General features: G+C 38.2%; 1 protein-coding gene across 1 annotated transcript in view; it reads left to right on the forward strand.

Moving 5' to 3' along the window:
* MYO3B (myosin IIIB) overlaps positions 1 to 16,119 on the forward strand; it is a 206,688-nt gene that overhangs the window by 160,901 nt on the left and 29,668 nt on the right. Inside the window, exon 34 of the mRNA XM_054830464.1 lies at positions 491 to 644. Within this exon, the coding sequence (XP_054686439.1) occupies positions 491 to 644 (154 nt within the window). The remainder of the gene's footprint in view (positions 1 to 490; positions 645 to 16,119) is intronic.

Below are 16,119 nucleotides of genomic sequence, written 5' to 3' on the forward strand. Positions count from 1 at the left end.
TCGCTCTGTGACTTGGAGCACAGCATAGTCTTTGAAGTCTGATCCAATTTTTGCTGCTTACCATTTGATGTTGAAAGGATGAAATGGAGAAAATGTACAGTTTTTGCCAGTAACTCTGCTGAGCATATGTAAGATTAAAAAAACAAAATCCCTTGGATGATGTACTTAGAAATGTTAAGCAGATTAATACCTTCCTATAGCTTTTTTCTAAAGATACAAATTAACTATGAGAGGAAATCAGCATACAGTGCATGCTATGATTTAACTGCATGAGGAAAGGGGATAAATAAGTTAAATGGAAAAAGTAAACAAATGTTTGTGACATGGGTGCTAAGTTGGTGTTGCTGAAAGCCACAAGAATCTTGTGTAACTTAAATCTGGTTTTAGACATTTCACAGAGGTGTAGAAAATAAGTTGCTCTCTGTGAGATCACAACTACAAGTTATCATGGCAGAGTGGAATTAATGCATTTCTTATGTGCCTAAACCAGCATTCTTTATTCCAGAAGGATTTGGATGAGATTTCTGCTTCTCCATTTATTCAAAAACACTCATTTGAAATGAATGATTCACAATCAATTAGCCAATCCCAGTCAGTTGCAGATCATCAATTATCAAGTCCCTTGAGATCCCACAAAAAAGGAGGTAAGAAATATAGTAAAGTTACAGAGATCTTTTGTTTACTATTTATAAGCTACATATTGTCAGCATGTAACTTGCTTTATATATTGATGAGGTCTTTGAACAAGCCCTTGGAAAGCAGGAAACATAAAGGAACTAACTTTCTTCTATATATTTTCAACTTGGAAATATAAAAAAGCCCTTAAGTACCTGAATTACAGAGGCAGAAGTATGAAGATTTTTAAAATACAGTTTCTACTAAAAATGTGGTTAATAATCTCGAAATACCCTTTTAATGAAATCAAATTGACTTCCAAGAGCTTCAGCTTTCCTTTGCCTTCCAGCCTCAAAAGTAGAAGACAGTAATGAAGTCTCTCATGTTAGGCAGAATGAAAGACAACTTGTTTGTTCACACACACAAAGATTCAGTCAGCAACACTGGAAAGTCTGCCATAATTCTACAATCTATGCAACGTGGTTTTTTATTTTATTTGCTGATAACGTTATTTTTGCAATGGTCAGTAACACTTTAAAAAATTGAAGTAAAACATTATGACATTTGTTGAGTTTTGACTGGTTTATCTTTGAATATTTCAGGAAATCATTACCTATCAGAATACTTTTCTCTGTTGTAGTCACTGTGTCCTTGCAAATCCATGAATACAGACTTTAATATTGGATCATAGAATACCTGCCATGGTTTAAGATGAAATAGGTTGATAATGTGATATCTGTAACTAGAGCCAAAATATAAATGATAATACATTAATTTGCAGGTTATTACTGAAAATCAGTTTATAATTTTGTGCTATACATTAACATTTCTGTTTATATATTTAATGGGACACCTTTCATCTTGTAAGTCTACAAATATTTATCTGAATACTTGAGCCCTAATCCTGCAATTTATGTCTTTAAACTTTATGGAGTTCAGTTAAACAATTTACAATGTAAAGGTAAGAAGATAGGTATTTATAGGGAGATCCTTCTGTTACAGGAAATAATGCAGATTCAATGTTTTTAGTCTTCTACACAGACATAATGTGCTTTCCATGCCAAAAACAGAACAGTATGTAAACATAGCAGGTTGAGAAATCCATTATTCTCTCTTCATGCATTTCTGTCCATATGGGTTTTGAATCCATAGTGTGGGACTGCAGGGGATGTGTGCATTACTATCTTAAATTATTACATGTTAAACAATAAACCTGTCAAACATAAATATCTTCATTGCAGCAAATCCTCTTGAGGAAAGCAGTCAGGGCCCAAATCTGTCATCCTTCCTCTTACTGGATATTGTATGTTACCCTACAACTGGTATCCTTGAAATCAAAGACATCGTGTCTGAGGTAAAACAATTAGAGACAGTAAAACTGGCAGAATTACACCCTTAGCAAGCATGTGATTCAGAGCCATTACCCAGTAATTTAGAGAGACTTCAAAAAATGTGAAGTGATAAAAAAATAGAATTTGAAGAAGAGATAAATGCAACATTGATCTGAACTAGTTAAGAAACATGTATGTATAAATGACTAAGTATGTAAATACAGAGAAGTAAGGAATTTCCTAGTTAAGCATTTAGATACTCAGGTAGATGATCATATAAGTCATACTTCAATGAGTAACTGTTAAGGAAGTAAGCCTGCTGAAGAATAATAACTTCCTTAGGTGCTTTTAAAACCACAGCTTGCATTCAGAAATTCAGATGCTTCCACACGCTGCTCAATCTGTATTCAATTTTATTGTGTGAAGTACACTTTCAAGGAGATAACATTGTTAGACCTATTGTGAAAACCAAGTGAAATGCCAAATATCTTTTTAGAATAAGAACACATGTATAAAATACATGTGTTATATAATGTAGGGCTATACTACATAAGCTGTTATTCACACACAAAAAAGGCTGTCCACTAGGTGGTCCAAACAATGCAAACCCTGTTATTTTTCATAGTGAAACATTATTCTGCAATGTTATAGATTGATTTTTGAATCCTCTTTAAGTTACCTTACAGGCAGAACAAGTCTGTCAGCCTGGGGGTAGTGCTGTGGACCTAGAACACAGAGGCCAAGGGAGAAGGGAAAGTGACAGGTTTCTGCACTGGTCTGTGGCCCAGTTATGAAGCAGTGTTGATGTTTGCTGGAGGAGGGAGTCTGTATCCAGGCTTAAGCACAAAGGGAAGGACAGGCTGCTTATTTGTCTTGAGCCCTCAGTAGGTGAGGCTCTACTGCAGTCAGTGGGGGACAGAACACAAAAGGGGAAAAATGGTTGATAGGAGTTTACATATTTTTGTATTAATCAAGCAGACTATTCACTCACATCTTGTTATACAGCTGTCTAATAGCACAGGCTGCCTGCTCTCAGTAGTAGATTGGCAAAGGAAAAATAGACCAGGAAATTTCCACAAAGATCCTGCAAAGACTGTACTCTATAATTAATGCAGAAACAAAAGCCTCTTCTTCACTTCAAAAGCCTTTACACTGGGTCATAGAAAGACTGAGCACTATGGCCAAACTGCATGCAGCACAAGTTAAGTGCATGCATGCGCTGCAGTTGCACAGTCACAGGGGCTGGCTCTACGCGTTCCCTTGGGCTCTGCCAGAGTGGTGGGACAGGACTAGTAGCAGAGCCAAGGATTCCCTCCAGCATCTCCACTGTCACACGCTGCCTGGTACCATCCTCTATTGTTGGGGCAGAGAGGAGAGTCCAGTCAATAGTAACAACCCAGAAGTTAATTATTCTAGGCACAATACCGTAGTACTGAAAGAATCAAAATAATATCATCTCCAGAGGCCAAGTAGTAGTATTCCCTTAGACATGATAAATAGTGAGAATGTTTGAAATTATTAATGAGAAGTGAGTGCTTCATAGGGAATTGACCAATGTAACTTTGCCACAAAAGTAAATATGACTGAGATTTTCTAGGATGCAAAGGAAATATATTTGTAAAAGGCAAGCTAATAGTATCTCTGCATTGACCACAGGGTGATACAATTTTTAATGCTAAAACAGACATTTTGAACAAGTGAGAAAGTACGCAGAGAGTCTCCGGCCATGGACGTTCTCTTGTGGGAGAACAGTATATGTCTTCTGATAATGTTCAATTTATGCCTTGCACCTCACACTATTGTCTGCAATGCTGAAACTTTGCCAGAGGTAGAGAAATTTGCCAGGGTTTTGAGATTTGGAATTATGCAATCTGCAGTGTCTGTAGCCACAGTCTGAGGATGAGGTAGTGAAACTTGCACTACAGCTGTAAAATTCAATAGACTATTTCCAATTTAGCCTTTGATTTTAGATTCCTTAATCTGTTATATTCTCAAAACTAGTGGAAATTAGGGCCTGGCATGTTTCAAGGTGGACTCCCACTAGTCAGTGACCCATTTTGAATGTTTTCCTTGCAACATGTATTTTTATGTTGCTCATATTTCTCTTCTTTCTGGTAAACCACTCATAAAAATGTGGTTTGGTGAATGTAGCTGCGTTGGGTTTGAAGAAACATGTGAAGATAATCACTGTTTTTTGCACTGATGAAGGGCAAGTAGATAACGAAATATCTTAAGTTATTGCTTGATGGGGAGAAGGGCTGCTGCCCACCTCAGAGGGTACTGTGGACAAGCTTTAGTAAGGGCCATTGTGGGCATGGGAGATTATTCCCAAAAAGTTACTCTGTGGTTGTCATTGCACAGATGATACTTACAGGTTCATCACCCTAAACAGGAAATTTAAAATAATGATGACTTCATTAATTGTTAGGGCTTAACTCCAGTTTTAAAGAAGTGATCCAGCCTTCATTCTATCAGGACCATAATCACATTAAAACACCCAAGCCACAGAGAATATACTTAGACGATTGGTCTTTGCTTCACAGTAGTTTTCTTTGAGTCAGACTTTGTTATTGAAAATACTCTAAGCTGCCTCAATCTCAGCCCTGGAGTACAGTCTCGATTTGATGTATCGCACTTGCAAGAGAAAGGTGCTTAAATATAGGGAACTATCTCACTCTACATGGTAGTTTAACATCGTAGCATAATTTTAACTCTAATCTCATTTAATTCCTACTGGTGCATTGTTTAAAAAAAGATAACAGCTACAGCAAAGCAATAATCATTACTAATTTGGAAATGGGGGCATGTTTTATCCTTTGATTCACAGATAGCCAATATCCCAGCATGACTGTAATAGGTGTCATGGTAAAGAGCAGGCAGTATCTCACACAAGATGCAGTATCAAGATCTGGATGCCTTGTAACCAAAGATGCCCCTTTCTGCAAGTGAGAGAGTGATCAATCCAAGGCATTCAGCTGTTTCTCTCTGTGTAACTCAGCTTCCTGTTTGATTCCATTATAGCAAACCTTCCTTTCTAAATGAAAAACAAAACCGCTGCTACATAATGTAGTGTGAAATGCTGCGTGGACTTTCAACTAGTTGTCATTGGCAGATGGGATGATACTGATACATGGATGCCATTAATTTCAGAATCCTATCATTCAGGATTTTAAGTGAGAGAATTTGTAATCTATTTAGAATTATTTTTGGTCGTTTAATCATGAGTTTCGTTTCATCATTTTTAAGCCCCCCACTGAGACTAATTTTACATTGAAGGAATGTAAATCGTGGAAAACTTGACTGTAGTCAGTAGAATCGTAACAGTGAGCAGAATTGGGTCTCTTGGTTATAAAAAATTGACATGAAAAATTCCCTACACATCTGGGGTTTAGGTTTTTTTGGAGCAGAGGATTTGGGGGGGCGGTGTTGAGTGGGTCAGGTTTGAGTTGATCCTTCTTTTGCAAATATAATGCAAATAAAATAGCACGATCATGGGAGAGTCTGAATGTTACAGGAAACACTGAAAAGGCCAAGGTAGTGTTACATAGTATGATCTGATTGTACCGAGGACGCTGTAGCTATGTGCGAGGCCTATGAGATCTCCACAGTATTCTCCTACTACATACCAGACTATAGCAGAGGAATTGTTGATGTGATATGTTGTATAATTGTTGTAGTTTAACCCCAGCTGGCAACCAAGCCCCACACAGCCGCTCACTCACTCCCACCCGGTGGTATGGGGGAGAGAATTGGAAGGGTGTAAGTGAGAAAACTTTTGTGGGATGAGATAAAGACAGTTTAATAGATAAAGCAAAAGCCACGCACGCAAGCAAAGCAAAACAAAGAATTCATTCACCACTTCCCATGGGCAGGCAGGTGTTCAGCCATCTCCAGGAAGGCAGGGCTCCATCACATGTAACAGTTACTTGGGAAGACAAACGCCACCACTCTGAACGTCCCTCCCCTTCCTTCTTCTTCCCCCAGCTTTATATACTGAGCATGACGTCATATGGTATGAGATATCCCTTTGGTCAGTTGGGGTCAGCTGTCCCAGCTGTGTCCCCTCCCAGCTCCTTGTGCACCCCCAGCCTGCTCGCTGGTGGGGTCGTGTGAGAAGCAGAAAAGGCCTTGGCTCTGTGTAAGCACTGCTCAGCAGTAACTAAAACATCCCTGTGTTATGAACACTGTTTTCAGCACAAATCCAAAGCACAGCCCCATATTAGCTACTATGAAGAAAATTACCTCTATCCCAGACAAAACCAACACAATAATTAACTTCCATTGAAAGGATCCTGCTACAGTAGTGTTCTGTGACTTTTGAGTCAAATCTGACTGGGCATGATCAGGAGAAAAAGCAGCTTCTTTTTCTTTTTTCATTATAATATCGAGTATTACCAGATTACTGACCTCTTCACGCCGGGGGTAAATGCTGGGCTTTGGGCTTAGTAAACAGAAATCATGTTTCCAAATCATTCATTTTACTTTACAAATGTATAAGTAGAAATCATAGGAAGGAGAAGATATTTTTGAGGATGTCTCCTGAGAAAATAAGCTGAAAATAAAGCTACATCTCAAAGCAATCATTACTGTTTCTATCATTATAAGAAATGATAATCACCTTCCCAGGGTTGTGAGGCTGTATATTTAAGCAGATGGATTTTGGTGGTGCAAGTCAGCCTATTACTGCATTGCACATGGTGGGACCCTGCAGGAGGCCCCAGGAGAGACCATCACTTCCTCTCCCGTGGAAAGCCTGAGTTTCCACTTTCTGGATTTGTGCTGGGCGGGAGACTGTTAACGTCACTAGCCATTACGGTGAGGAACACACTACCTCAGTTTCAGTATTTCAGTCCTTCACTGTCTAGTTCTAGTGTGGATTCAGAAAATCTGACTGCAAACCTAAGTGAAGTCAGTTGAACTTCTCTCAGCCTTATGTAAAGTTTTCAGCTCAGACTGGTACTGATGACGTTTGTATTCTGAACTCCTTCACCCATAGATGCTTTCTGTTAAACCTTTTGCTACTCTGTGATGGCATGACGTGCAGACTGCATTTTGCCAAAGTAACAGACTAAAAATCTGAGAAGAAATTGGGCTGTTCTTAAGTTTTACTTTACTGCTTGTCTTCTTAATTGTTTTTTCCCCTCCAACAGACAAAGACACAAACAGTGACAAGTGATAAATACAAGCTTTGATTTGTTAAACACATGTTAGCTCTATGTTTAGCCCTAGGCAGTGAATTTCATTATAGGTTGGTTTACTTCTGGATTGGTTATTGTGATTGTTTCCAATGCAAAAAGATTTGACCTGCAGCCATGACTGATTAATATCAAAGGTGAGAAATAAAATAAAATGCAAGTAAACTGCACAGATAAACTGCAGTAAAGTTCTCCAGAGACAGCTCTGTATTTGTTCTATGTCTAACAAGTTGAAATTCAGCTTGTAATGGCTGCATTGCAATAAAAAGAGAGTGCAGATCTCTCTCAGTGAAATATTGAAAAATAATAGTAAGAAATATGAGAAATTTAATGAAGTTGAATAATATTTACACAATAATGCTGTGCCAAAAAAAAAGTAATAGAGATTCAGTTTCTCCTCTTAACACATAATGTCTACCACTGTCTTTCTGATCAAGCTGCAGTTCACCTGCTCTTTCTGTCTTCATGTTCTATCCATGACATACAGGTTTGTCTGAGCACTTCTTTTTGCCATTTCTTTGTTGGTATTTAAGCTTTTCATCATGCAGTGTTTCACTGTTCTGTTGTTACTGCTTGAAATTTCTCCAAGTATTCTCTAGCAGCCTTATTTTTATTATTTTGCCACAGTCACCAGTGCTCTGAACCAGCAGCATCTCTCAGATGACTGATCTACTCAGGCAAATAGTGTGGTTCCTAATTCATTACTCTTCTGTTTCTAAAAAACCGCACCATTTTATCTAGGTAAGCTTTGTTTCAGTAAGTACAGTAGGTAAAGAGCTTTGAGGGTGCACACAAAGTTCTCCTAAGAGAATAACTATATTAATATTGTCACAAATTATATTTTGTTTTGCAAAGAAAGACAATTCAGAATTTTTTTAACTTTTCCCCACTATCAGAAAACTTTAGATAGTGTCTTTATTTCAGGGTGTTTTCTAAGAAAAAGGCTTTGATAGAGCTGTGATTTCATCTGCCGGCTGTATGTCATCAAATAATTTCTGGTTCTTTGTTGATATTTAAAAATGTGAATTCATTCTACTGAATTCCCCACAGCTAAGTAGTAATAGCTGGATTTCAGATCTTTCTTTCTAGAAGACACTGTATGTTTTCCTGAATTATTTACCTTTTTCCAGTTCTTCTCAGATACTATGAAGGGAAAACACGGTGGTAAAAACAGTAACATAATTAACGTGATGGTGACAGAATCTTACATGAGATGTGGGATAGCTCAGAAAATACCATAACAAATTTATTTCTGAAAAGATTTTAGATTTCAAAATCTTATATACTTTACATGTGTTTGGATTTTTTTCTGTATGCTAGTTTGGGTGATTATTCTAGTGGATTGTGATTAACTGCCAAAAATCATATTCAGCTTAATAGAAACTCAAATCATGGTATATAATTTGCATGGTTGATCAATGTAAACGAGAAACAATAATGTCTCTGACAAGTAAAGGATAAATACTCAAGACAAAATATTTGCAACCACATATGTGAAGATCTAGAGACTGCAAGTTACTCATAGCTACAGTTTGATAAATAGATACACCATTCAGTAAATCATGAACTGGCTGTGAAGTATTTGGGTGGAAAGAAATTACCTTGTATCAGTTATTCATTAGCTTTGCTCATGACAATGATTGTATTCCTTGGCTATCCATCATTACTTCCGTCTACTCACTAGAAGTATTTTATATTTCAGTTCTCTCATGAGTAACCTCAGTTGATTATAATTGTTAAGCTGAATACAGCAATAGCAAATACTAGCTTGTAGCAGTAATTGCTAGCTTGCAGAGTTCATTTCTGTCTGCAGGCAAGGATAATCTTTCTTGAGGATCTTCCTTGCATATGGAGAGAATTACTGGGAGCCAGTTGTGCTCATGCGTTGGCTGACATTGGCAGTACACCAGAAAAATAATGCCACACTCCCACCTTCCCTGCTCATAACACCTTTCCCCCAAGGAAAGATGAGACTAGCAAAATCACAGGAAGTATTGTTATTGCTGCCAATGGGAGAAGGAGAAGCTGCTTTCCTATGTGTGCTCAGGCAGGCAACAAGCGTATCATAGCCATAACACAATATATACGAAAGAACAGTTTTATGAATTCTAATATTTCTTTTCCTAAAGACATCTTAGTACCCATTCTTTGTCTTTAAGGTTTGTCCTGCCTTGTACAAATCAGTGTTTTGTGTAAAAGCATAAGCAATGAACAGTGTGAGAAGGCAGGAAGCACAGCTATATAACTATGAAGTATCGCCTCTTGCTTGCTGTGTTGGTCTGCCCTAGCAGCTGGGCTAAGTCTAACGGAGAGAATGCAAGGATAGCTAACAAGCTGAGCAGCATTAAGAATACGTATGGAAGATTCAGTCATCTTTAGCATGTCCTTCCTCATCTGACTCTCTTACATTTTGTAAGGAATCAAATATGGAGAATATGTGTGATTGCCTGGTATTTAGGTTGGAGAGTTATACTGGTTCTTTACCTTCAGCTGCAGCTAGCTTTTTTCCCTGTAGACTAGCAAGTATGTCTTTGGTTCTTTGTCTGTGGCTTTGTGAGTGTAGTGCTGTTCTTGGGACTCCCTCTCACCAATGTGCTTATGTTTGCCTCATGCACACATACAAAAGTCACATTCAGAATAAGGAAAAAAATATTACATTGTTCCAGCCTCTTTTTGTAGTACTGGGATTTGCAAACACCAAAAATGCCCTCCAGCAAAGTGGTGCAATTGTTTTTTCTACATTCTTTTAATGCTGTTCTTTACTGCATATTCATCGTTACGATAAAGAGCATGACTATCAAATGAATAACAGTAAGCTTGTGGGTTTTAAAAGACTTATTTGGGAAAAAAAAAAAGTTTGCTGTAGCTCTACAGAAAAACTGAGCTGATTTGCATAGCAGCATATATGGGTGTAGTTTTAAAAATTCAGAACAAACAGCTGCTATGATTAAAAATAGGTAAAAGGGATATTTGTGTAACAAAAATCTTTGAGCTGTTGATTTGTTTTCAGAGACAGGTATATGAAGTTCAGATTTGCATCCTGTCTCCCCCAGTGTCCCAAAAGGGCACAGGTGTAAGATTCCAGTTTGGGCTCACCCCTCATATTTTGCTCATCAGACTTAGAGACAAAGTGATATCAGTTTCTTTCATCTGTTGTTGTCCATGTGCTTCCAATTAATTTTTCATTCATAAGAAACTGATAAATTGGAAGTAGTACTGCTTTTAATCTCCTCATAAGGGTCTGCCCCTTGCAGTGGTATTCAGAACAGCTGTTAGTTTGAGTCTATAGTGTATATATATCAGTTTTCTATCTGCTGTATCAAGGCTCATGCTTTGTGCCTTTTGATCATTGATTTAGGGCCCAAGAAGAGTGAATTCCTCAGCTTTATATCTAAAGCAGCTTAACTGCTTTAGAAAATGAAATTTTACATGAGTAGATTAGATATTTTCATTTGCAAACTGTAGTCTATTTTAAAACAGTCCCTGGGAAGAATATAGTCATCACAGAGAGCCACAGGCAGAGACATCTCAGGGCATTGCAAATGAAGCAGGATTTTCATTATCACATTTCATCATCATAAGCAACTTGCAGCCTTAAACTTTGAGATTGCCTACATGGTAGTACCACACAGCACAAGCTAATCACGACACACATTGAAGACAATCACTGTTAATTCACAAAAGTGTCACTTTGCAAGGATGGACAATTAGCTTCTTCAGCTTACTTCTAACTGCTTATTTTTTAAAAAAAAAAAAAGGACGAAGAAGAGGCATGTAGGAAAAAAGGAAAAGAAGAACCAACCTAACCTTTTTTGGAGAGGGAGTATATCAGCAGGGCAGAAGTCACTGTCCATGACAGATGAAACCATTCAGAACTTCACATAGAGGGAAAAGGGGTGAGAGACATGGACAGACAACATTGAGTAAAAAACAAGCCAAAAAGTGGAGTGAAGAAGGAATTATACCATCCAAGAAGAAAACCCATGCAGAGAAGCAGGACAGAGATAGGAGAAAGAAGAGAATGAGATGAAAAAATGATGGGATGAAAAAAGAAGTTTCATTTCAATAATGACAGAATGCTTGGTAGCCTTAGCAGTGAAAAGTACTACTGCTTTCTGTAGTATTGCTTTTCTTAGATCTAGTTGCTGAAGTTTTTCAGGGAAAAGTTTAATTCTGACTTCAGAGCATTTGAAAGGAGTACATCAATTTATTGCTGTAGGAGAGGTATGCTTCATGCTCTGTTTTGAAAGGCAAAATCTTTTTGAAGGGTAATACTTACCAAATGATATCCTTTGCAGTAGTGCCCATATCAATGCATCATTAGTTTGCAACATTTTACATCATTATTTGCAACATAGTTTTTCATTATGCTTAAGAAGTGTGTGTCTCTGAAAGTGTGGAGCATTAATTGGTCCAAAATCTTTGAAGATACAGAACAGACCAGATGACATAAGGGAAATTTTCCCTTGTGTAATACAACCTTTTCTTCAGTGACCTTTTTTATTTCTTACTTACGAATGTTGGAGGCTATCCAAAACAAACAAACAAAAAAATAGAGCAAAGTATGTCCATATATAATGTCACATCCGGAAAAGAAACCAGGGAAAACACAAGACTCCAAATAGCACAGTCAGTTAAGCAATTCACTCATCTTTAGATTCCAGAAGTTAACTGAGACAAGAGAAATTGAGATTACCCCCACTGGACCTGTGGCACTTACAGTCTTACATTCTGTACTTCAGTGTCCTATCCAGTGCAGCCATACAACTATAATGTCCTCTACCTTTTGGAATGACATCTGTAAAAATGTTGCTGATCTCAACAGGATCTAAATAAATCACTCTTAAACTCCTAACACACGCTAGGTTAAATTCTGTCATAATTTTCTTGGTGGATTTTATGAGGGTCATTGAGAGCATAAATTAAACAGTTTGGTTTTAAGTGAGTCAAGCTTAGCTTTCAGGCAGTTTTTGTCTTTCCAGAAAAGGACTGAAGAATTTTTCAGTTTTATTTCCTAATGTTAATTTTTATTCCTCTGTTTGTGTCCATCTCCTTATTCAATGTTGGACCAAAGCAAGAGCTTACATTTTTTAATTTAGCGGTGTTTTGAGTCAGGTCTGAATTCATTAATCTATGACGTTCTGCATCTTATCTACCTTTCCAAATGCACTGGAATTTTGGCAAGAGTTCTAAATCAAGTTCGCACTCTTCTAGAGCTTCTTGTGGTGGCTAGTTATCTCTTCTTGAAGTCCTATGACTATGCGGGGTCACCTGAAGCAGCACAAGATGTGCCTTGCTTTCTGGACATGATTCTTTAAAAAGAACAGCTTTCAGCTGAACTGATAGTTGCTTCTGAGAACCATGGCCAGATTTATTCTTTGAGTTGGCAGACAATTTCAGATCAATGTTTAAGGTCAGCCTTTATCAGTGGATTATCAAGATCTTTTATTCCTTGTTTCTGAAAGAGGAAGCGTGTCCCACATTGGTCTCTGATGAGAGCCTATAGCTAATGAAATAACACAAGATGACTTTGGAAGAAACCATACTTTTGTGTTCTTGCTTATGTGCTGTTAAAAAATAAAACAAAACAAAGTGGCAGATTAGATACGTATTCCCTCAATATTGTTAAATAAATTCCCCAAATAAGAATTCTCAGCAATAAGATCATTGGCTGCCTTCGGATTTGCAGTTCTATTTACTGTAGTCAGAAAAAGCCAAACTCAGAACAGAGAAGAATAAAACTGAGCCAAAGAAAGCTTGGATGCGTTCTCTAACATGGAAATACTGAATTTTTACTAAAAGGTAAATATATGTAAATTTGGGTTGACTGGAGGAACATTGCTACCAGCAAAGTAATAAGCAAACATTACAGGATGCATTTTCCATAGAACTTTGGGTCAGCTTATTAAGTTTCCAGAAGTCATTTTTGGGTGGTAAAATAGAACTACAGTTTCCAAAGCATTCAGAAACTCCCTAAATGACTGTCATTTCCTGGTGCGTGTTTCAAATTTTGCCTTGGAAACCTGGATGCTAAGTTTGATGCTCGAGAGGTAGCTGAGTTCTTCTGAAGATTATCACTGGTACATATGATCTGTAGGAGAGCTGAGTCTAACTGTAAAAGAGGTTGTGTCCACTGTTTCCTTTGCACGCTAACTGGAAGATTGCAAGCGCTGGGCTGGTGCAGGGCCAATGCCTCTCATAACTGCTGAAAAGATGTAGCAGGGGAAGATGTCCCCGTATCTGCAGAGGTTTTTCCAGTTCAACACCAATAACTGCAACTGGGAAAAAGGATATGGGAGAAGACAGAAGGTTTTTTTCTCACAGACTGCAGCCTTTTATCCTAGTGGCTTTTGTTCAGGTTTGTGCTGCCCTGCCTTAGAATGTTTCCTATCCTGCGACAAGTAGGAACAAAGACACAGAGTTGGCTCTGCATGCAGCAAACTGGCCTTCTGTGCTAGGGGTGTTCTCTGAAGAGACCTCAGGGCAACTGTAAATTGGGCCTATTATGCTCAACTTCGTCATGCATCCTCATGCTGCACCATGAATAAGCATGGCTGGTCTGTAAATCTAGCCCATTGTATCTGGATTGCATTTGTTAAACTAATGCTTGGGGTTTTGTCTGGCTTTATTCATACCAACATCAGAACATTGAGTAAGAACAACAAATCAGAAACAAAAAACACAAGCATTTAAAAATATTGCTCCCACAGATTGGAGCCCCAAGTGTGTTTTATATAAACAATTTGAATTGTGGCTGGATTTTTGACCAGATTCTTTCCCCTGAAGGACCTTTTGCAACAAAAACAAACTGAGCAAAACAAGTTTTGGTGGGATGGGCCTATGCCTGTTTTCATGTAAGCTGATGACAAAGCTCAGAGCAGGAAGGCAGCAGTGTGCTGGAATCTGGGGTACATTGTGTTCTGCATGTTCCCAGCTGACTTGCCAGGAGTGATCTAGAACTGAAACAAGCCCCCCTTTTTACTAGGACACAGGAAAAGAAGTCATCACTAATCTAAAACAGTTCAGCTGTTTGAAAACAATAGACGTTGTTAATTTGGTATCCTGATTGTGCCTTATTCTCATGTGAATGTGCAGCCTGTATTGCCGGGTCAGGAGGCTGACAGCTTTTGAGAACAGTCCTTTCTCTTGAATGGCCCATGAAAGTAGTCTATATTCTACCACTATACCCTCTGTCTGCTTCAGTGTGGGTATATAACGTCACGGAGGAGATGAGGAAGTGGTTGGTGTCAGCACTTGTCTACCGGGACAACTGACCAGCCTTGGGAGACTGGAGTAAGTTATAGCCCACCCAGCTGTTCTGCATAACTCCACCATCACGCAAAGCCTACAGAGTTTAGTTGGCACTGGCAAAGGTGCTTATGAAGCTGTTTCCAGTGGGATGGTCCAAGATTATTTTCATGTGAATGTGCCACGTGTCATGGGATTGCAAGGAAGGAGGCAGGAGGTTTCCACATCCTAGTGATGAAAAAAATGGAAGGTGAGGCACAGTTTTGCTTGTAATAGCTGCTTGAATTTATTTTAATGGGGTCACTTTCATTAAATACTCTGATGCAGTTCTCGTAGGTGCTATGTCATTGAGCAGATTAAGTCTCCTACCTGGAGCAGAGGTGAAAGTGGAGTCCCGCTGGAGTATTGTACTTAAGTTTCAGGAAGGGAGACTAGGTAAAAGTGATACAGACTATTAATGGCATTGCTTGTCAGGCTTTTTATTTAGCCTCAGATTTGAAAGCTACTCCTTTATTTCTGAACCTTCACATTTGCATCCCTTTGATATGAAATACTTGTGAACTAACTAGAGAACAGAGCTGTGAGTTCAGTAGCCAAGAGGTCCTTGATTCATTAACATAGAGTTTCACAGGCTTGCATGCAACATCTCCTTTTGCGTATAACAAATGCAACAGTCAGAGGCAGAGGTTGATGATGAAGGGCCCAATACTTAGGGTGTAGCAGTGGTTATCCACACATCTTGTTTAAAGTCCTTAACAATCGTTGCCTAAATAAGACTATTCAATGTGAAAAAAGATGGAAAAGTGGATTCTAAGTGACTGCTTAGAATTAGAAGTTTATAGTACGACTTGAAAAGTAAATTGGGTTGAACAATATAGGCAACTGCATGGCTGTGAACAGATATTCCTATTTGATATGTTTCACATTTAAGACAAAGATATTATATATTATCTGTGTTGTGAAACACTAGTGAGCAATAATTGTGATGTAAGTACATAAAGCATTTAAGCTGCAATAACTAAGTAGTGCATTGTCCCCTACAGTGTCATTAAGACACTTAAAGGGGAAATTTAAATTACTTCTAAGACGTTCTGTCACCTAGTTATTCTAAACACAATTGTGGATATACAAATGCTGTATAGATAAGTAATACCTACTAATGATGCCTTTGCAAATAACTATGAGAAAACATTTTAATTTAGTTGCATAGGAATTTCAGAATAATATTTGTGGTGCCTATCAGATTCCTGGAAGTTTAAGGACACTGCTGTGCCTTCTTTTTGGTGTATGTGTATGACCACAGCCTGCAGATTTCTGTGAAACAAATGTTGTGTTTTTACTGTAGTCTTATGCAGGAGCGCATCTGAAAAAAAAGCCTGCTTTAATTCAGCAGAGTTAGCAGGCTCCTCGTTGGAGAAACTGCCATGCACAGAACTGCCAGTTAGGCTGTATCTGCAGTTGGAAGACTTTGAAAATGTAACTGTATTGCAGATGTATGCCAGCAAACCTCCGTGCTGGAAAGGCATCTCATCACAGTAAAGCAGTTCTTAAAGCAGTTTGCCAGATGGAATGAATTGTTCTGGTTGAAAAAATAGCAATATTTCTAGCTGAGTACTTTTATCAACCCAGATGATAGTAAGAAATAAATGCATTGATAGCATTTGCTGGTGTAGACTAGGCCTTAAACTAAACTGTTGTTCAGAGCAACAGCCAAATTTCTGTTTCTTTTA

The sequence above is a fragment of the Grus americana genome, chromosome 6 (genome assembly GCF_028858705.1).
Source record: "Grus americana isolate bGruAme1 chromosome 6, bGruAme1.mat, whole genome shotgun sequence".
Classification (NCBI taxonomy): Eukaryota; Metazoa; Chordata; class Aves; order Gruiformes; family Gruidae; genus Grus; species Grus americana.